We start from the raw sequence: 23,783 nt of genomic DNA, 5'->3' as shown, positions 1-23,783 counted from the left end.
CAAACTTCTATATCGACATTTTTTTCAAATGGCATGAATACCAATGTACTAGTGTCAAACAGGGTCACCAGATAGCAAGTGTGAAAAATCAGGACTTTTTTTCCAGGGGAAGGGGTATAGTTACATATATAAAACAAAGCCCCTAGGTATCATCGGGACATCTGGTCACCCTAATGTCAAATATCCTAATACTAAATGTGAAAAGTTGCAGTAGTCTCCATTTAAAATTAACTCTTTCAGTGCTTTAAGAAAGTCCTTGTGATATTTAGAGATGCTCATACGTGGCTCTATAGATGCAAGCTGTAGTCTCTACTGCAATGTTATCAGGTCATCAAAATTCTAAAGTATTGCATTAGTAAATGAAAGGTATCTCAGGACTGACAGAATATCATGCAACAGAAACATTTACAAAACTCTGACAATAATGTCCACCCTAGCACAAAATTAAACTACTGAAGTGCTGAACTGGTCATACCATTTGTTCGTCAAAGCTGTGCCAAGCCAATGATGGGCCATCTTAGCAATGACAGGACTAGCCAAATGGACCCTAGACAAAAACCAATCTAATTCTTGGGACACCTAGTTCATCACTATGATCTTCTCTCTGCCTGTTCCAGGATATTACATGGATCAGCGTTCATGTTGCACTCCTCATCAGTACCGGCCCAAGCTGGGGAAGCTAACGATCTAGCCAGCAGACCAAACTCGGTGATTAATTCTGGTCACATGCTGCCTGAGGCATGTTGTACATATGCTAAGAAGATTATCAAGTCATGGCTGCAGCCACAGACTGGTGTTTGGTATCTTTACTCACAGGAGCGTGGGTAGCAGGTAAATTTAGACATTAGGAATGGAAATCTTGTGAAAAAACCCAGACCTTTAAGCCTTTTACTGACATTCTACTGACGGGCTTTGTGAGGTCACCATCCATCAAACTTTCCAGGGACTCTTAAGAGAAAAGTACACAAGACAAAAGAAGCCATTTGTTCAGTAATTAGGACACTAAATGGAAACATTAAACAGTAGGGCCCAGCAATTAGTGTGTCAAATAGTGTCTGGTCACTGAACAGATATAATAATCTCTCCCAAAGTTCCTAAAGCTAAAGCTGCAACCTACACTGGGTAGTATCAATAGAAACTATCATTATCATCCTAAAGCGGGGTGGGCAAACTTTTTGGCCTGAGGGTGACATCGGGTTTCCGAAATTGTACGGAGGACCAGTTCGGGGAGGCTGTGCCTCCCCAAACAGCCAGGCATGGCCTGGCCCCGCCCTGTATCCGACCCCCCCCACACTTTTTGCGCCCCCCCCCAGTACCCCTGCCCCATCCAACCACCCCTTCTCCCTGACTGCCCCCGGAACCCCTACCCCTGACTGCCCCCCACTGCCCCATCCAAGCCCACTCTCTCCTTCCTGACTGCTCCCCCAGGACCCGTGTCCCCATTCAACCCCCCCGTTCCCCGCCCTCTGACTGCCCCAACCCCTATCCACATCCCCGCCCTCTGACCACCACCCTGAACTCCCCTGCCCTCTATCCAACCCCCTCTGCTCCCTGCCCCCTTACTGCGCTGCCTGGAGCACCGGTGGCTGGTTGCACTACAGCCGTGCTGCTCAGAGCACCAGAGCAGGCAGCCGTGCCGCACGCCCGCCTGGAGCCAGCCATGCCACTGCGCAGCACAGAGTACCGGGTGAGGCCGTGGCTCTGCAGCTGCGCTGCCCGGCAAGAGCTCGCAGCCCCGCCGCCCAGAGCATTGCGCCAGCAGCACAGTGAGCTGAGGCTACGGGGGAGTAGGAACAGCAGGGGAGGGCCAGAGGCTAGCCTCCCAGGCCAGGAGCTGAGGGGCCAGGCAGGAGGGTCCCGCAGGCCGGATGTGGCCCGCGGACCATAGCTTGCCCACCTCTGTCCCATAGCCTAGAATTTTTTTAAAAAAAAACCTATCAGATGCATTTAGAAGTAGAACAACTGGCTTACACATTGCATGATTCTTCAGACAGAACATTGTTTTTAATGCTATATTCCATTACACTTTTCTGCATGCAAATAAAGGTATTGCACAGATACTTTGTTTTTATAAAGCACCTTTCATCTAAAAGTCTCAAAGTTGTTGACACATCTTATAGATTAATCATCACAATGGGAATTGGTAGGTACTGATTATAACCTTTTTATAGATGGATAAAGCAAGGCACAGAGAACTTAAGGTATTTGATATAGTCACACAATGAAAAAGTGGCATTGCCAGTCAGAGAACCCCAAAGTCCCAAATCCTAGACCCCTACTCTGTTCAAAGAGCCCTCCTTTTATGACTAATTTATGGCATGACTAAGCACTAAAAATCTTTAAAGGCATTCTAAAACACCTTCTGAATCACTTTACATTAGACATTCTAGAAGAAAAATTACATTTATTTTAAAATACAGATAGGAAGTCTGGTGAGTCTATTTTCCAAGGAAAAACAAAAACAAAGAACTTAAAACCAAGTATAATGAAGACAAACACATATGCTTTCTTCACTAGCCACATGGCCAAAAATTTAGCAGGGGATTTAATTACTACCATTTCAGGGTGAGTGATAAGTTACAATGCTGAAGCAGGACATGCCAGTGGATGGTTTGTTACTGAAGGAAAAAAAGTTTCTTTTGTTTGCAAAGGGTTTTCTTGTGAAACCACAAATATGGCAACTCTTCCCACCTCCCCCAAACAAACCCAAAAAATAAATTGCAAGACAGCACTCTCTCGACTCAAAGACATACTTTGCTTTATCACCTATTCAGGTGTAAAGGTCAGAGGTATTATCTGGCTAACAAAGATAACACAGTTACTGACAGAATTTATATATAATAATAATGCAAATTTAAAGATCAATAGTCAATTATTTATATATTCCAGAGTACACAGTCATGATAGCTTCCTCATTATAAAAAACAAAAAATTCTGAGAAGCTATGACCTGATTGGGAACTCACTTTGCTTTGCTTTTTAACTGGTTACATAACCAAAATTACCTTTTGCATGATTTTGTTGGTTTGGGGTTTTTTGTTGTTGGGGTGGAAGAGGGAAAGAACGGAAATTACAATCATTTTACTCGGATCTGTCATCATGTTCAAAAGCTATTGCAAACCTTAAAATTATCACTGAAAACTTACCTTCCCAGCATTGCTGGGCTTCATAGAAATGTACATAACACCAAGAGTTACCCATCTGCTACCAGGGAGTAAATCAGAGCCAGAGGGCAGGGGTTAGCAGATGTATTATCTATGGCTTTCTAAATGACAAAGAAGTTCTGTGCATCTCACTAAATGGTAACACAACCCCACAGTCCAACCTCACTTTAGTTAGAGAGACAACATTTCACCCTCAGAATCTCTTGAGGATGACAAGCACTCCTAAATGGTGCATTCCACATATAACTACACTTTCCCCCCATCCCCTCAAAAGAAAAGAATCAAAGCTTTCCAGAGCAGAGATAGATTAACTCTCACCCTTTTATCTACTTTGATTTGCATTTAGAACAGCATTTACTAGGCTGTAAACAGACAGCATGGTTGAGTGATTTATCCATTGCTGCAAATAAAGTGAGCACAATAGCAATAAGTCTTTTCAGCAATTCGATAGTTCATTGGAGCAGCAGTAGCAGCTATCTTGGCCACTTATCTTCCACTGAAAGCTTTACAAAGATTAACAGTGGATTTGTAAAAGCCTTACTTATTACTGTAGCATAATTTACCATTTCATACTGACCAAAAAACAGTGGGTTTTTAAAGTCAGCTTTAAGTTGTTAATTATTATTATTTATTTGTGTTGTGGTAGTGCATAGGGTCCAAGTCACATTTTGGGTAGACAAAGAGATGGTCCCTGCCCCAACAAGTTTACATTCTAAGATGACAGACAATAGGTGATAAAACAAACAGATAGGGAAAAGCCCAAGGGGATTATTATTTTTTACATCAGAGTTTTCCAGCTACTAGGGACATACCGAGCAAAGGATAGGAACAGCCTTTACTGTGAGAAATGAGATAAGGCAATTATAATATCTATTAGAAATGAAAGTATGAGCCAATCACATTTAGTCAAGGCTTTATCTATTTCGTATGAGGTTAGCCTAGAACCGATCCTAATACGTCCCTTAATTTGCACATAGTATCTCCATTTTAAGCTCCGCTCTGTTGGTTTAGAAAGATATCCTTTGTTTACAATATACTTTATTCATACTGTAATAAGCCCCTTCACCGGGCAGAATGACTATATCAAGAAAGGTTTCAGAGTAGCAGCCGTGTTAGTCTGTATCCGCAAAAAGAAAAGGAGTACTCGTGGCACCTTAGTCTCTAAGGTGCCACGAGTACTCCTTTTCTTAGATCAAGAAAGAACCTTTTGACCATGGTGCAGGCTGTAGGAGTCATAAAAGTATACATACTTATAAGATTTTAATTGTATAGGGTAAATTGGAGTATAGTAAAATCTTAATCTGAAACAATATAAAACAAACATATAGTAAAGAACAGAATATGCACACCAGCTCACTCACTCTGGCTTTAGGATATTTAATATGGCCTATGTCCAAAAAGCAAAAATACCATGTGCAAAACTGAAAGGGCCCATTAAAGCAATAAGATTTTGCCTCAGGAGGCAAAGGTTTGAGTTACATTAGCTGATTCTTACAGGAAGCAAGAACAACTGTTTACACATGTAACAAGACCAGGTATGTTTCTGAACTAGATATCTCACCCTCCAATAATCTTAAATATGGATTACAATAACATACTTTTAAATAAACACCAAAAATAGAAATAAACAGAAAACATTGATTATATAAACATTTAAAAGAAACAGCAAGCTCCTTATTGGTTATTTTACAGAAACCATTTTCCATAGCAAGGAACACAAATTAGGTTAATATATCAGAATTCTGTTCTAATTTATATTGGTATAAATCCAAAGAAACTCCATTGACTTCAGGAAGTTACTCTGAATTTACATTGGGGTAACAGAGACAAATTTAACTTCAACTTTCACACATGAATATAATTAGTCAAAATTCTCTCTGCCTTTGCAGCCATTTATCCTCAGGGAAATCAGTGAGACTGCACAGGTATAAATGAAAACAAAATCTGACAATTTTTCCTTCATGTCTGAGTGTGCCAGCGGTGAGAAAGTTCACCAGAATAAACGACCTGTGTATCTAATACCATCCACAGTTAGAAAAATCTCATCAGTATAAATATTTTTAATAGCCATGAACAAATTGTATTTGAAGGTAATTTAAATTGCTCATCCAAACCTTTTAAAGACCTACAGAGTTATTTCTGGTTAGCAAGAAAGGCGAATGAGCTAATGGAAAACTAATCTGCTTATAACTACTTTTTAAAAAGTCTTACCTTTACTTGGAATTTTATCTTACTAAAATGGGAAAGTGTCACTAAGAAGCAAGATATCTCAGTATGAATTTTATTATTCTGCTTTAAATCTAAACTGAATGGCTTTTCTCTCAGTCAGGGGTAGGCAATGTAAAAGACTTTAACTGGCCTCCCGAAGAGGGAAAAGCCTGTTTCTAAAGTGTCACACTGTTCCAGGAGAAAATTAAAGTGAACTGCTTGAACGCCACACACCTATCACCTGCATTCTCTCTTTTGTGCAGGAGATTTAAAATAAATAAATAAACTCTGTCAGCAATCTTTCTGAGGATTATATTCCCTTGCCAAACAGTAATGCCTATCCCTGAAGCTGTGGTATCGCCCTGCAGCTTTACAGGCATCATTGTGCTAGTGCATACCTAGTCTTTTGGGTTTAATGTGTTCAAGAAAATACAGATTGTGAGATTGGATGTCAGGTTCACAATAGCAGCCCCTCCCATACCAGGTGATCTCAAAACACTAAGAAGAATGTTATCGGTATAATTATTACTATTTGCTGATTACAGCACTGTCACAAAGCGCAATGGATTTATGCCTGTCTTCGGGGGGCCCAGTAAAGACGTTTAGCATCTCAGCTATCTTCTCAACTATGTTCAAATAACTTTCCACTGAGCAGCCTCTGGAATGTTCTTAGCATTCTTTAGAGAAGGGCATTTGCTATAAGACAACCCATTTCTTTTTTGATGGGTACCAGAGTTTGTATTCTTAAATGGAAAAAACTACCAGTTATTCCCGTTTTCAACACAAATTTCCACATATAATTACGCAGGAAACATAAAGCACCAAACTTAGTAGTGAAAATGGTAGTTGGAGAGGGAAAGACAATGGGAACAGAAGAAGCCTATGTCTTTAAATTTGCATAAATGTGGCAACACATATTCTATTAAAAGTAATGTAGTTTTCATACTCTAGACGCGCAGAGATTCCATTAATTATAGCCCAGGCTAGTAGCGCAGGTATTGTTAAGGGTACCTCAAACTTCCCATTATGAAACCCCGTTTTCAATTGCTCACAAAATTTTGCCAAAGTTTAATAATTTGGGCTGAAATGTTAAATCCTAGGTATCTGTCTCTGGCTGAATTGTTCTGGAAGTTTTCAGCCAAAGCAGTTTAGCCACCTATGAGAAAAGTTCTAGTGAAAAATACATTGTTTTGGCCACATTAAATTCTGGCAAACTTTTGTTTCAAAAGCTCTAGTTCTCCTGTGCTTTGGAGCAGGGACTTGAAATTTGGCAGGTCCCTTTGCGTTGGGGATGCGCATTTTCCCATCCCTGTGAAAATCTGCCCAGACCTGGCCAAGTTAAAAGCCTTTGAAAAATTGCAGTTGCACGTACTCAGTAGAAATGTCTTAGATTTTACCAGCAAAAGGGGAACTGAGTCAGAGAGTCTAGAAGGGTGAGACTAGGACTTGGTAGTACCTGGATGAGAATCCTGAGGAGTGGAGACTGGCTAGGTAAGAAATGTAGGACTGGAAGGGACCTCAATAGGTCATTTAGTCCAGTCCCCTGCACTGAGGCAGGAATAGGTATTATCTAGACAATCCCTGACAGGTGTTTGTCTAACCTGTTCTTAAAAACCTCCAGTGATGGAGATTCCACAACTTCCCTAGGCAATTTGTTCCAGTGCTTATCTTACACTTAGGAAGTTTTTCCTAATGTTTAGCCTAAACCTTCCTTGCTGCAATTTAAAGGCCATTCCTTCTTGTCCTGTCCTCATTGGTTAAAGAGAACAATTTATCATCCTCCTCTTTTGTAATAACCTTTTATATCCTTGAAGACTATCATCATGTCCCTCCTCAGTCTTCTCCAGACTAAACAAACCCAGTTTTTTCAATCCTCCATCATAGGTCACGTGTTTTAAACCTTTAATCATTTTTGTTGCTCTCCTCTGGACTTTCTCCAGTTGGTCCACATCTTTCCCTGAAATGTGGTACCCAGAACTAAACACAATACTCCAGATGAGGATTTATCAGTGCTGAGTAGAATGGAAGAATTACTTCTTGTGTCTTACAACTCCTGCTAATACATCCCAGAAATACATTTGCTTTTCTTGCAACAATATTACATTATTGACTGATATTTAATTTGCGATCCATAATAACCCAGATACTTTTCTGCAGTACTTCTTCCTAGGTAGTCATTGCACATTTTGTATTTGTGCAATTGATTGTTCCTTCCTAAGTGTAATACTTTGCATTTGTCATTATTCAATTTTATCCTAGTTATTTCAGGCCATTTCTCTGTTTTGTCAAGATCATTTTGAATTCTAATCCTGTCCTCCAAAGCGTTTGCAACCCCGCCCAGCATGGTATCATCCACAAACGTCATAAGTATACTCTCTATGCCATTAACTAAGTCACTGATGAAGACACTGAACAGACCCAGACCCAGAACAAATCCTTGCGGAACCCTACTCGATATACCCTGACAGCTTTATCGTGAAACATTGATAACTACTTTGAGTACACTTTTGTAACCAGTTGTGCCCCCACCTCATAGTAGGTTCATGTAGGCTATATTTCTCTAGTTTATTTATAAGAAGGTCATATGACAATATCAAAAGCCTTACTGAAGTCAAGATGTATCACATCTACCATTTCCTCCCTATCCACAAGGCTTGTTACTAGGGCTGTCAATTAATCGCAGTTAATTCACGCAATTAACTCACAAAAATTTATCAAGATTAAAAGAGTTAATCTGTGAAATTATCACTATCTGTGAAACCCACTGGAAAAGTGTCACGTCCCCCTTTAGAGCTGGTCCATACAGAGGATAGTAACCTGCTATTGCTACCAATTACTCTGTTAGCTCATGGATCTAAAGCTCCAACCCTACTGATGACTCATGCTGATGGCAACATGATGCCACATGATAGAACTTCTGTTTTTTCAGTTTACTAGAAAATCGGCCACAAAAAATGATGTTAAAAGGTTATTAATATTGCAAAATCAGAATCAAATGCTAGGAAATGCCAGAATTAAGGTGGTCTGTGCAACCTTAATTTGACCCTCTTGTGCCTATGCATTACGATACAGTATTTAATTACATACAGTATATAATACTATTTTTCCCTCCGGACCCTTGTCTTATTCAGGGCACAGAATGGATCTGCTGGGGATTAATTAGGATTGTGTAGTGAAGGAGACAGCTGCATGTAGAATCCTTGCTTCAGTTGTTGCAGAAGCTGGAGGAGGTGTAGCAACTACTGTATCATAATGCATATGCATAAGAGTGTCAAATTTAGGCTGCTCAGGCCACTTCAATTCTGCCATTTGCTAACTCTTTAGTGCTTGAGTTTGCAACCTTAATAATGGTTCAAGCATAGTTTTGTGTGCATGTGTGTATAATAATAAAGTCATACTGCACCTAGCACAATGGGGTTCTGTCTTCTAGCTATCATCACAATATAAATGTTTATGAATAAGTCATTAGTAGCAACTTGTAGAACAACAAAACCATCAAATTTTTCAGTTTTCCAAATATTTTCATAGCACTAGTTAATCATTATGAGTGAATTTCTATTTGTCTTATGTATTTTTTTTAACTGAACCAAGTTTTGAGAAATTACATTTAAAAATTACATTTTTGCTTTTCTGCTTCCCTGCGTTGTAAGGACTCACTGCAGACCTATGTTGCAGACACTGAAGCCTTGCTGTGGACCAGTGTGCCTGCTCTAAAAGTGAGGCAAGCAGAAAGCCCAGCTAATCTGGTTTGGTATCACTAGTTTCCCAAAGTAGGCTTCAAGCTGTACTATTCAAAATTATAATTACCCCATAAGTGTCACCTGATTAAACATACCCAACAGCAGAAAAAAAGCTTGTTCTAACCCTATTGCTATGTCTGTCCTCTGTATATCCCATGCCTAAGAATCACAAAGTCATTCCTCAAAACAATAATAATAAAACTACATTTCTAGACAACATACAAAACAGTTTCCTTGAGTAGTCTTTGTTTTTAAAAGTGTGCCCTACAGAAAGAGGAAACCTGTGCTAACTCCGGTCATTCATTAACTGTCTAAATACTTCTGCATACAAATTTGCAAGAAAGCTGGGGAACCTCAGCAAGCCTCTAATATCAGTTAAAAATCACAACAGCCATTTGCTATGAAAGAACTTTTTGCCTCTGTCCAACAGTTTGGTGCTGTTAGCATCAAGACCACCCTGCTTTTTGAAGACTAAAGTAATGCTACCAAAATTCCATATTTAAATAATTGACATCCCCGCCCCAAAGTGAAATTTTACTTTCTCACCCACCTTATCATCTCTCCAACTTGAGAATGCTAACTGCAACTTTCTTAAATGCTGTAAAAAACAACAGGGGCAGAGAGGGATACTGCCGGAGATATTACACTCGTCAGTCTTATCCCATGTCTAGCCATCCCCGTGTTCTTATGTGGAACTTCAGCCAGCCAGTGTTAACCATTTTCATAGCTCTAAGCTGGTCTTATTTTTCATTTTAGTTTACAGCCCAGAGTCAATCTTTTGAGATGTAACCCACCAATATTTTTATGTATTTCTTTTCAGGAACAGAATCACAGCTACATTAGGGATGGTTACCTATTAGAAAGGTCCTCAGAAACATATTTCACTGGCAAAGCATACATAGTTTCACATGACAGATTCACACAGTGCAGTCACATGCAAGAGAGTCAAACTTTCACAGCTCTGTGTCTGGCACACATATTTCAAAAAGTTTTGGAAACAAAGTTTGGGAAAGAGTTTCCTTTAAGCATATTTCCATCTCATATTAGAGAATACAGAGTTTCAGAATTTGATGAAATCCCCACTATTTCATATATAGACATGAAAGAACAGACTGAATTTGTACTCACACCACTATCTTTGAGCCATCAGTCTCCTATTTTCAAACAGATAAACTGGAAAATGTTTCTGTTTTCTCCCCTCCTCCTCCCACAATTGTATAGCCCTTTAATCTGTCCATATTCTGGTATCTTTTTTTCCTAGGCCACCCAATTCAGTGTACTTTCTACCTGTCCAAATAGGGTCCCCCTCCCGCCCTCCTGCTCCTTTTTACTCCCCTTGCTTCCCCATTAACCTGTGCTCCAGTTTCTCTTTCATTTCTTACTGTGCTCCTTCTGTATTTTCTTTCATTTCCTTCTCTGTTTTTTTGTTCTGTGATTTACTCTTATTTCCCTCCAACTTTGCACTGGTTAGTTTGTCCACCTTTCCTAACACCTTCCTCCCTCCAGTTATATCTTCATAACCCAGACTTCACACACTCTGATTGTTGTCCTTTGCCTCTTCCTTAGCTTTTCTTTCCTCCTTCTCTCCCTGTTTCCTGACAAAGGACCAAATCCCGACACATATTTATGTGGTAGTATGCATTAGCTGTTTCTCCTCAAGTCAACTGGCTCGAAACTTGTATGGGCCACTTATGGAAGGCCACGGCTAAGAGGCTCATTGCTTCACTGTGTGGCTAGGAGCCAATGAACTCAGAGTTTGGAATGCTCATACAAATAAGCAGATCTTCAAAGATTCTGCCCTTTTTTCTCTTTGTGATGCTTGGGCTATTAGGTAAATTCGTATGGCATCACTGAGGTCCTGTGGATGGGGGAAAAAAGGGGATCAGGGACAGGGTCATGTACAGTGGGTTAAAAACCCAAACACTACATACACAGTGAGGGATATGGGGTCCCACTCTTGTCCAATGATCCTTATTACTTGGAAAGAGATTTCTTTGCTACGATGGGACCCTATCCTTTAAAGCTAAACCAAAAATTCCCTTGCCTAGTATTTTGACTTTCAATTAATCTGCCACAAAGCTGTGAAGACTTTTTTTAATAAGATGTTCTAAATGCTTTAACAGTTTCACAAATGCTCTCCTGAAGAGCAAGTTACAGCACTTCCATAATTTCAAGATGATTTGTCTCATTTACTCAGCATTTGATGATACTTAAGCTGTTTCTAGCAGGGATTTATTGGCCATTCTAAATTTAATTGGATAATTTATTTCAAGATTATCTTTATTTTAGATTCCAGTACTTAGTGTTGTATAATTTATTGTATGTGTCTGTATAAACATGTGCAGAGAGGAATAGGGGGGTAAAAGTGAAGAGCAGGCCAGGTTTACTGGATCAATCCTGTATATACTGAATAATGACTGTACACAGAATGACTTGTTTTAACATTGTATTACAATCTTGCTTTAAACCCTTCCAAAAATGAAATCTGAATAACTGATATTAGTGTAATCCCATCAGTCATAGAAAATACTGTAATTCTGCCAGAAAAGACTTGTGTGTTTTTTTTTTTTTAAAGACATGCATTGGTATTATCAAAGCCACAGTAATCATTTTCCCCCTTCACTCTTCTAAATCCTTTTGCTTTTTGTCAGTAACAGACTACCTTTTCTTTTCCAGATTAGTAATGTATTTAACACATATAGCTGCCTAAAGCTACATACTATAAAGTTACCAGACTAGACATTCACCTCCTATGAAATCATCCTGTTGTTGTAGTAAACCTATACACACAGGGCAGGAGGTCAAAGAAACGTAGGAGTCATTTTAATAAGTAGGTAATGTGTGCAGGTACAATAGTGATGGACATGGTATAAGAACCTAGACAGAATTACATACAGAGCCCTAAAAGGCAGGCCACTGTGATCCTTTCCCTATAGCTGAAAAGTGACAGTGGAGCATTTTTTTTTGGCTGGGGACCTGGCGAAATCTCTTTGAAGTTGTTGGGTGTAACAGTCACCCTTAAGCTCCTTTATAGAATAGATAGCTGAAACAATAATTGTTTCTGCCCAAAATATGGGCCACAGGCTGGAGGAGAAGCTGAGCCATATGGGCCAAAGGGTCTGATACAAAAATGCAGGGAAGGGAGATTGATTGAACAGCAGCTGCACATTTGCGTGTGCATGCACAAAATAGAAATGCCACAGAAACAGACAGGAAAGGCAGCAAAAAGGCAAGGACAACCAGAGAAAGATTTGTAATGTGATCCTGAGAAAAAGCTGAGAGCTTTTGTGTAAAGTGTTGTCTGGAAAGAGGCTTGGAACTGTGAACAAAGATACTGCCTCCTGTTGTCTATGATTCTTACTGTGCTCAGGGAAACAGGACTTCATGTACATTCTTTGTAAATCAACAGGATAGCATCAAAGAACTATAGGACTCCACCACCAGTTTTTCTTCCTAATGGAAACAACCCATAAGACCCTGAATATATTGGCTAACCACTTGGGTTACAAGGGGTAAAAATATTAAATACTAAGGGTTTTTTGTTGTTTTTATTACTAATTAATTAAAATGAGCACCAATTTATGTTAACCTACCAAAGAAGCTACGAATGCTAGCAGGAATTATGGTGTTGTATGTGTTCATTTATAAAGAAGAGGAGCTCTGTACAAGCTCAAAAACTTGTCTCTCTCACCAACAGAAGCTGGTCCAATAAAAGATACTACCTTGTCCCCACCCTTCATTCCCTGTTGTCTCTTGAATACCTTGGGACCAACACAGGTACAACAACATTGCATACATTTATAAAAACATTGTAGTAAGTTTATATGCAGCTCCTGGCAAGTTGCCAGTGCTGCCTACAGTACTGCAAAGTTTAAGTGCCCCGGTTAGAAGATTACATATTTTATGGGTCCTTTTTTGTGTGCATCTCCCTTGTACAACTCTCATGTGATACAATTTACCAAATTAGGCAGTTCTAACCAAGCCTCCTACCTTTACAATGCTCTTTAAATCCTGCACGTACGTCCTCTCGGTCTCCAGAATTTCTTGGACAACTCTGTCAACATACAGGAGCTTTGGACTTGTGGGCTCTGTGACCAGGGACATGGCACAGTTTTTGTTTGTTCCCTTAGATTCAGCTTTCCTTGGCATATTTGGCCTTTTTTCAGGGCTTTCCTTGGTGTTCTGTTGCTCTGTGGGGTTATATCTTTGTAACTCGTTGCTGGAAAATCGCCGGGCTGGAATCAGCTCTAGTTTTATGGCCCCTGCTTCCTTATCCTGGTTAAACAAACCCAAATGGCTGTTTGAAACTAAGGTCATTCTGCTGCCAAAGGAACAGTGGCTATCCCTGGAGGAGACAGAGGAGGATGTGGAACTAAAGCTGACAGGGCGGTCGCTGTCTGACAGTTCCATGGTATTTATTCCACAGTAGCGAGAAGGTCTGTTCCCCCTGCACACATCTTCCTTTGTTGATCTGGAGCCAGGACCCTCGGTCACAGCCGGTAAGACATCAAGAGGCAAATGGTAATCATCTGAAAAATAAGTAAGTGTTTCACAGTTACAGTATCTCATAATACAAATTAGCCAACAGTCATCTAAAACCACGTACACACAAAACAAATGCAAATCTGTTTTTCCACAGACGGCTGAAACAGAAGGCTTTGGAAGGCTCAGTGGTGGTCACTGTAATACAATCTAATGCCTTTCACCACTAGGTCAATGTGGCTAATCATTATAGTCATCCAACAGTAGTTTGGTGGCCTGCGAGAAAACAATTTGGTGGTCCAATTAGGCAAGAAAATGCAGTTTCCACAAAATCAAAATTTCCCACAGGAAGAATCTTGATTTTGGTGAAAACTGAATTTTCCATTAGGAAAATTTAAATGAAATATTTCAGTTTGGGTCAGTTCGACTCAAATAGAATATTTAGTTTTGTTGATCTGACCCCAAACTTTTAATTTGTAATCAGTTCAATAAAACATTAAGCTGTTTTTGCCTATCAGTGCATTGGGCCTCCATTCTTTCCTATGGGCTGAGTTCTCTGGAGGACATCATCATTGATAATGCAATACGAATTTCCCTCCGGCCTAGCTCTGTGCGGTGCATGACGTGAGAGAGTCAGACTGGCCAGGGAGCCTCGCCCATTGGAGGGAGCCTCGCCCATTGGGTCTCAAACTACGAATTCACATGAGGAAATGCACTGAGAAGAAAATGCAGTATAACATAAAAGTGGCTCAAAATTAAGTGTTTCATGTCATTTCAACAAATCAAAACAAATTTTTGGAATGTTTAATTTTGGGGGGGAATGTTTAATTGTTTTGATCAAAAATATTGAAACAATTAATTTCTGAATCAATTTTTTTTTAGAATTTCCATTTCAGTAAAGTTTTTGAAACTTCACATTTTCATTCCAATTTCGGATGAAAACAAATGCTGAAATGTCCAAATTTCCCATGGGATGGACATGCTGAATTTCACTCTGCCCTAGACTTAATTCAATGGGTAGCTGTCCACAGTTGAGAAACCAAGCTGTCTGTCTCAGTAGAGGTTTCAGAGTAACAGCCGTGTTAGTCTGTATTCGCAAAAAGAAAAGGAGTACTTGTGGCACCTTAGAGACTAACCAATTTATTTGAGCATGAGCTTTCGTGAGTGAGCTGTAGCTCACGAAAGCTCATGCTCAAATAAATTGGTTAGTCTCTAAGGTGCCACAAGTACTCCTTTTCTTTTTGTCTCAGTAGAGAAGCCAAGAAATGAATGAGCTTGTGAACTGAAACTTCCTACTCTTGTAACTGGCCCCTCCAGGTCAGAATTGAGGCATATTGGTGGTATGGGAAACTCGCACTGCCATGACTTATGCTACACTTGGTCTGTGGATAGCCAGAACCTCATTCTCCAGAGAATGCAAGACTGACAACTTTTGCAAACAAGCAGCAAACTCTTTTAAAAATACATAAATAAAAGTGGGTTTCTCTGTCTTGTCTATAATATATTCTGCCCTCTGATGCATATGTGTACATCAACATTGATGGGTACTGTCAAGTATGTATCAGAGGACACAATTTGGCCATTAGAGGCTTAAATTGATTGTCCTCTCATTTACACTGGCTTAACACCATGCCCTGTTTTATGCTTGTAAGGAAGAGAAGGACCAGATCTTAAGACTATGCTACCTTCTACCTTTCCCTGTCTTCTTCTTGCATGTAACATTTTCTTGAATAAGCTCAGATAGCAAGTGCAAACTCCAAAAGGAACAATATAACGGAAATATATTTTTTGCAGCAAAATATTGAAACTGAAGTTTATTTTTCCCCAAGTTGGCAGCAAAAATGTTCACATCCTTGTTGATTTTGATAAGAAAAAAAGTATGCATTTTTGTTATCCGTGTGAAATCACCTTACAAGTTAAGTTAGAAATTAGAGGCTAGCAGTGCAGAGTTAGAGGCTCTTGAAAACTGCACAGGATAAATAAGGTAACGGGGATACCCTTACACTAACTTATCATAAAATATATTACTAAAGTACATGACAAAGATCACATAATTAGTTGCATTTGGTTGGAACATAAAAGGTTCCTGTTTCATTCAATTACTTCATACTCCATCTTCCTGTTTCACTGATATGTTGTCTGGTTTTAGATAACATGAAGGTATTACTAAGTAATGTTTGCTCCACAAATATTTGTGTGATCATTAATATAAAAAAACAATAATTTGGGTCAGTAAAATTGAAGTTCTAAGAAATGTTAATAGAAGTTTTTCAAATAAATATATTTACAGACACAAGGTATAAGTAAAATTTAGCATGGCCTTTTAAACCTTCCATAATGTTCTCCTTGCTTGCTTTACAACAATTTAATGGCCTATGAAACAACAAGGATTAGTTGCAGTAGTTAAAATGCACTTCCTCTTAAAAGCCTACAGAAGCATGACCTTGGCAAACACAACAGAGTTCAGGGCACCTGTATATAGGACACATTTGACGAAGGATCATCTGTTTTCACAAAAGTCATTAAAGGTAAACATGCAGCACCATGTAAAAGTATGCTACTGAATGGTACACGAAGTACACCAGGCAAACCATTTACCCCCTTAAAGATCTTGTTCTGTTTTATCCTTCTTCCTGCTCCCCTGAAACTAGTTTTTTCCTTAATTAAAATTCTTAGTACTTTTACAGTCATGTGTAACTCTGCAGTTTGGCTTCACAGCAGCTTATGAGAAACTTTTTTTTTTTTTTTTTTTTTAGTCAATAGGTAAGTGATCCTACAGATTCACCTCTCAAAACTTCATGCTGAACCCATAAAAAACTCAACGGTTCTGCATGATCTCAATGCAAGAACTACAAGTCACCCCAGGTTGTTTAAAATGGGTTCAGATTCTACAAAAATTTTGTGAATCTCAGCAAAATTGTATGACATGCTTGATTGGAGTTCTGAGCTTAAAACAAAACCAGAAAGCAGATTTGTTTCCAGTGTTTTTGTTTTATATTACAAACATTTTGCACAGCTACAATTGTTTTTAAGTTTTGCTTAATATAAGCCTAGAGACTAGCCCGAATAAAAACTGGATCTGAATGCCACTGAACTTCTGTTCTACCTATAGGTTCTTCTAACAGCCCCCATCACCATCATATCTGACTTTTCCCCAAGTTATCCCCACAAAACTGTTGTGAGGTGGGAAAGTATTATCCCCATTTTACAGATGGGGAAATAAGGAACAGATAGATTAACATATTTGTCCATGAACAATCTGTTGGAAAAGCCCAAGAACTGAATGCACTCCAGAAGCATAACTACAAGCCCATTCTTCCTCCCTTGGTGAAGTTCAGATTTCTGCTTTCGGTTTTTGAGCCCATCTCCATTGTAAATCTCTCTTCAATAGATTGCCCAAATTGTCTACTGCCTGACTGGCAAAATAATCTCAAAGGTGTTAACAATGGAAAAAATCACCATCCCTAATAAAGATTTGTCTAATATTATGATCCCAATGATTTAACTTATTTTACTGTGAACGCCTCAAAGAACACTGAAACCTCCCTCAAAATCCTGTTTCCCTCACAAACTTCTCTTCATAATGAGCAAATCCATTTTTCAAACACACTGAGGGGCTGTCTTACAAAGTTGCTGAGCACCCACAGTTGCCAATGACATAATCTGGCCATTGTGTGGGTGTGCCGTACTTCTGGAGCAAAAAAGACTCTAATCTTTTGCTTACATAATGAGAAGTATATACTTACATAAGTGCTGTATTCTTTGATCTACATTTGACCCACAGCATTACCTGTTACGTGTTTTGTTGTTTACTGAAACTTTTGCAACAACAAGTAAAAAACAACAGATCTTTTGGAAGGGTTGAATAATGGTATTTAACTTGTGTTCCGAAAAGCTATCAACCTGAAATTTGCATACTTTAATTAATGAATAACAATAATTACTTGTTAGTTCAGCACAGAGATGAGGATAATTACATGTTTGTCCACACTCATGAGGAAATGTGCTTCCGCACCAAAATCTTTCTTGTTCATGGCTTTCCATTAATCTAGGCCATGTCTACACTGCCACTTTACAGCGCTGCAACTTTCTCGCTCAGGGGTGTGAACCTCTCCCACCCCGAGCGCTGCAAGTTTCAGCGCTGTAAAGGGGCAGTGTAGTAGCCGCGCTCCCAGCACTGGGAGCTATTCCCCTCGTGGGGGTGGTTTTTTCACAGTGCTGGAAGGGCTCTCTCCCAGCGCTGGTGCCACAACTACACAGCCACGTTAAAGTGCCGCCCCAGCAGCACTTTAATGGTGCTAGTGAAGACGTACCCTTAGTTAGGCTTCCCAATCAGTCAGTCTGACTCCCAGTGAAACAACATGCAACCCACTTGCACCTCCCCAATAGGAGAATTTTAACTAATAAAAGCAATGACGTGCATATTCTATAGCAGTGCAAGGTGAAAAATACATTCATTCCACACTAACAGGCAACTGGGATGCTCATTATAATGCTTAGTAAGACTACAGATAAAGCAAACATCTTACCATGACGAATCATAGAATATCAGGGTTGGAAGGGACCTCAGGAGGTCATCTAGTCCAACCCCCTGCTCAAAGCAGGACCAATCTCCAATTTTTGCCCCAGATCTGTAAGTGGCCCCCTCAAGGATTGAACTCACAACCCTGGGTTTAGCAGGCCAATGCTCAAACCACTGAGCTATCCCTCCCCCCTTTATAAAAACATGTTATTTTCCAAGGAGCATCTTCATTTTAGTATTAATAGATATTAATCCCAATTAATTTAAAATATTATTTGTATGTGTGTTTCATATATACAACATAAGAATAATTTTTAAAGTGATTTGGGATTAGTGTAGGTATATATAATTTTAATATATAAAAATATACTAATTGTATTTATACACACACACACACACACACACACACATATATAAGCTTAGCTTTGGTCTTTTTACATTGCTCAAATCATAAGGCAGAAGGCAAATAACCCATTGAAAAACTGTTATTTAGAGAACTGAACATATGCAGTTATTACTGAACTAATGCAGAATAGCCTTTAGAAGCAACATATTGGATGCCATCCTATGCCTGCCATTGCAATTTCTTGCTCAGATATATCAACTATCACCTGCTGCATTTCTTTAATACATAATCCTCTACATGTTTTAATAGATGTATTCACAATAACCATGATTTTTGTCTATTATTTCAAATACCATAAGCCACATTTTCGTCTGTTCTGAAAACCTCCCACTATATAATATATACAACAGTATGATGCAATTTGAGATAGAAACAAGAAGTAAGACTTAGAGTATTAGTTTTTATTCCTCCATGTTTAGTGCATGTAATTTTACAGATATATTACATACACATGACCAGCAACTTGAATTTTACTATTCAGAATTTGCATTACCTTTCTTCACATATGAAAATTAAGTTTAAGTCATAATCTATATGATCACTGTTTGCAGAAATCAGTCTTTACTTCAGATGCTCTGAAAGTTTAGCTGAATAAAAATAATAACTATAGTATGTCTTTCAATCCTTAGTTATAGTTTTGTTTAAAGCTTTTAATAATAAAAAGGCATTGGTCCATGCTGTATATGCATTTCGTAGAAGTTTTACTAAACCAACCTGCTAAATATATTATATTTGAAATTAAAGGATAGCCTTATCTGAAATTAAATGAGAGAGAGAGAAGTTTCCTGTTTGAAAAAAAAAAAAAAAAAGAATAAAAGTTACATTAAAATGCATGCAATGATGCCACTACGTTACTATTTACATAAATACATTCCTCTGATGAAGGCATTCTCTACTATGAATATTAGTGAAGTGAAGAACAGTCATTTGTGAAAAATAAAATAAAAAGCCACACAACAACAACTGGCCTTCCTATAAAGTATTCAAGTTTGGAAAACTCAACTTTTAGCTTTTACTTCATTACTGAACCCTTAATATAAATTTACATGAACATAGCATCATCTGCAACTGAACAGTCTCTGTGTACAAAATCGCATTGGAAAGACAGTACTTGCAGCATTAGAGCACATAATTTTGTGGATTCACTCGTAACCCTCATGTACAACAGCTATCCGAGTACTTTAACTGAACTTTGAGCAACAAAAATCCCATTTATTAGAGATCACAAGAAAAGGGGAGGAACAAAATCCATCAACTAGCTTGCCTCCATAAATTAATCTCCCCACTGTTCTATATTTAAAGTAGAATAGCCTTCTGTCATATCAGATCACACTAATGTCCCAGAACAGTGTTGTGAGGGAAAATCCTCTGCGACAGTATCTCACCACTGTGGAATGTATCTTGCTCCTTACACAGTGAATGAACAAGTTCCTCTCTGTATCTCAAATGCTCTGTGAACAACTCACAACCTACCTGTGTAACAGAGAATAAATGCATCTTCTGCCTTCAGCGGCTCCAGAATTACCTCACTGAGCACTTAGGTAAAATGAGAAGCTCTTACTAGTCTGTACAACTCCTTCGGTAGAAACATTGCATGAGTCAGCTTTTTTATATAAAAACCCTATACACAAAGGCTTCACAGAAACCTGATTCACAACTTTCCCACTGCCTTTTTCCCAGTGTACCCACCACAGTCTTCAGCATCGCTAAGAGCCTTAAATGAAACATGACATCATTCAATTCAGGGACAGGACAATAGACACCACTGTGGGTAACTTTAAAATGCACACTTCACTGAGCAACACCCTGGAACTTCTATTCTTTCAGGCACAAGACTGTAAAAACATCAAATACAACCCACACTTCCACAGCATATTTTACGCTTCACCCCTTGATTCACTAGAAGATATTGATGAGCATGCAAAGTAAATAAATCAACTTAATGGTACTGTGAAATCCCTCAATGCTAGAAATTCCATGTGAATTTGTGCTGCTAGTTAAATGGGATCATTTTGGACCTTATGCTGACTCTACAGCAGGTCCAGAAAAACTTTTCAAGTGAGTTTGTAAAATCATTATATTTTTAGAGTTAAAAAATAAGAGATTTTTAGAAAACAATATTAAACCCACACATTGATCAGTCACCACTGGATTGTGATGATGCAGGGCAGGACAGAAAGGAGCCTGGTTAGGGGATCGGGAAACAGACAGGAAAAAAGCATGCGGGGGCGGGGGGGGGGGAGGAAAGAGATAAAAGAAAGTAAGGACCTTTAAAAAAGGTAAAAGAATAGAAAATATAAAAACAAAAGAAAAACACACTTAGGAGAAGGAGAAGCAGAGTTACAAGTGGAGAAGAACAAGGAATAAGATGCGACTCAGAACAAGAAATAAGATGGGAATATTTTTTGGCCATACAAATTAACAGAGGGTACAAAACACAGTGAGCTGGCAGAAGTAGAAAGCATTAGAGGGAGCACTGCTGGATACATCCTATTATCCCTGCTGTTGCCCTTTACTGTGTCATGTCTAGATTTTAATCTGAAATGGGAGCGGGAAGAAGGGGTTGGTGTTGCCTGGCTGAGAAGGAGAAGAGGAAGAATGTGGGCAGCACTTTTCTCTTCCTCCAGTGCATAACTTCCTGTGGCTACAATGGTCTCCTGCCTTAGTTCCACCTTGACATGGGTCCCAGATTTTCCATACTGCAAGTCTGGGTACCCTATTCCTGGCTCTTCACCTTTGCGGGATTTAGTGTTCTTGCTGCAGGGTCATTGGAGGCTTTCACCTGTTCTCAAATTGCCTGTGAGTTCTTCAGTGCCACTCTCTCTAGTTCTGCCTGTACTGGATAACTAGCACTAGAAAGAGCATTTAAATGCTGTAATAATAGATTAGTTTGGTCTTGGCCTAGGAGGGAGAGTGAAGAAAAGCTGCAAAACTGAATAGCCAGGAAGGGGACTTTTTCTCCCATCTCCTATGAGAGGAGATGTTATTTGATGCCACACTCTTGAGGCCCAGCAGAAATCAGCTGGGTTTTCAGCTGGTGGCACCTAATTCTCAGAACAGGCAACGGAGAATGCATCTATGGTAGCAGGCCCAACTCTGTTCTGCATAGGATGTAGCTTTTACACCATCTTTGAAGCCATTCCTTATGCTCAGAATTCCCTCCCATTCCTTGTGCATCAAATGACCTTGGTCTCCATTTAAATTTGTACTCTAAGGCCACTGATAATTTTCATCTTCACCTACTGCTCTGCCAGGGTGAGGGTCCCTTTTGTCTAATGGGGTAGATCAGCTGCTTCTGAGCCATGAGGATACCAGCCAGGCTCTATCAGTACAAAGATGCGTGAACCCAAATGCTCAAAAATCAGAAGACATATAAAGAGAACCCCACTTTTTTAAAATCTCATTATTTATGTGACAATCTCCTGATTTTTTGGATGCTTGGAGCCCACTCCTTTTCCCCATCTTATCTATTTGGGTTGTAAACACTTTGGGGCATGGATTATCTCTTGCTGTGCTTGTATGCTGCTTAGCACAATGAGGCCATCAGTTGGTGCCATTAGGAGCGATGGTAATACAAATTAACGAAATAATATACTCACAAAGTGAAAAGGCTGCTAAGTTCTTTAACTTTTACCTACAAAAATCTTATGGCTTGATTTGTGCACAGTGGGGGTTGACAGGGTGCCAATAGAAGCTCCTTGATTCCCAGTCATTTGGCTCAGGCATAAATTAAATCTGCCTCCTTACAGCTTTAATTTATGCTGCTGGCATAAGGTCCATCAGGTACCCAACACCAGCAAAGAACTGGGTGCAGCAGATCCCAGCAGTGTCATCCCTCTTGTACCTCCTGCACACATCCATTTACCTTGGTGCTCCTGAAACACCCATTGCCTGGCATAAGGGAAAGTAGGGGAGATTCAGCTACATAGGGGATTCTCCAGTAGGAATCTTTGGACACTTTAAATTCACTTTGCACTTCATAAATAAAGTTGATGACCTCCAGAATCTGGCCCAGAGTTCACACCATGTTATTAAAATATTTATGACACTAATAAAGTTCATAAAAGTGGTAGAGAAGAAGGGTAGCTGTGATAATGGGGTAGGAAGTAATTTTTATACTAGTCCATGTTCCATTTCATTTGGTTTTTGGCTGTTGTTTTTCTGAGGGTTACAGGGTTTTTTTCTATGAAGTATTCAGAGGTCTTTGGGTTTGAATGCCATAAAAACTGTTAATAAATCATCAAGTGTAGTAAAAATATTAAATTTTTTCATTTAAAAACAAAGCCTTATCTTTCTAAACTTAATCAGCAAACTGAGTTTAGAGAGGCTGGGGTGATGTCATTCTATCATTCATCATGATTAGTTAAGAACTTACTGAAAAAAATAGGTTCCCTTCAGCAACATTAAAAAAAACAACCCATAATTCAACAGTAGGAGTGCGCACACAGGCTCCAGTTCTTCTGTAGGACACTCTGACGCCCTCACTGAAAGTGCAGTGTAATGTATTAATAACTCTCTGCAATGCAGTAGCTATTTAATCTGTATACAGCACTGCAGAGATTTCTAACAAAAGACACGTATCATGTGCTGCTGATGCATTGCAACACAAGTAAAATGTACGCAGCTAACCGTCCATTTACAGGACTTTCAAAAATATGGCTCATTCTCATTGTGAATTTATTTTGGAAAAATAAAAACTGTCTCATTATTGTTAGTACCTATGCAGCCTAGTTTAAACTAAACCATTGTCATACAGGTACATACATAGGAGTAAATACACTATTCTCTCTAAATGAGATTACAGTACAGTTAGCAAGCTTTTATATTCCTTTCTTCCCCAAGTGGCATTCAATGCAGAAGGTTAATGGTAAAATGTTTGACAGGATGCTGCTTGAATTCTTAACAAGTATGTACATTTCAAAACTTTTATCCAATTACATTAATGGTAATTCTTCTTTATTCACAGTCTCTTTCCTGTGCCCAGTACTACAGAGGAAAATGCACAGTTGCTATGTTAGAAGACACACCTTCCTAGTCTACATTACATCTTTGTAACCATGACTGGACATAACTTATTTCTTTCATTTGCCCGTCCCTGTTCAGTCTACTGTTTTAAGCAAATCCCCTACCATGCTGATAAAGCATGGGTTATCTGCATATTCAGCCTCATTTCAACCAGGCTAAAATGTTGCTGAAGTTCACAACCTTTCAAGTTCAACCATAGTAGCATTAGGGCACAGGAATTCTTACTTGTCTCTCCAC

The 23,783-nt window shown here is 39.1% G+C and overlaps 1 protein-coding gene across 1 annotated transcript in view; it reads right to left on the bottom strand.

Moving 5' to 3' along the window:
• PLEKHG1 (pleckstrin homology and RhoGEF domain containing G1) overlaps nt 1–13,536 on the bottom strand; it is an 80,359-nt gene extending 66,823 nt beyond the window's left edge. The window contains exon 1 of the mRNA XM_077811791.1: nt 13,102–13,536. Within this exon, the coding sequence (XP_077667917.1) occupies nt 13,102–13,521 (420 nt within the window). The 5' untranslated portion in view covers nt 13,522–13,536. The remainder of the gene's footprint in view (nt 1–13,101) is intronic.
• Nucleotides 13,537–23,783: the final 10,247 nt, after the last annotated feature.

This window comes from Eretmochelys imbricata, chromosome 3, assembly GCF_965152235.1.
Source record: "Eretmochelys imbricata isolate rEreImb1 chromosome 3, rEreImb1.hap1, whole genome shotgun sequence".
In the NCBI taxonomy this organism is placed as follows: Eukaryota; Metazoa; Chordata; order Testudines; family Cheloniidae; genus Eretmochelys; species Eretmochelys imbricata.
The sequence above is the reverse complement of the archived record's forward strand: the minus strand, read 5'-3'. Positions and strand labels throughout refer to the sequence as shown.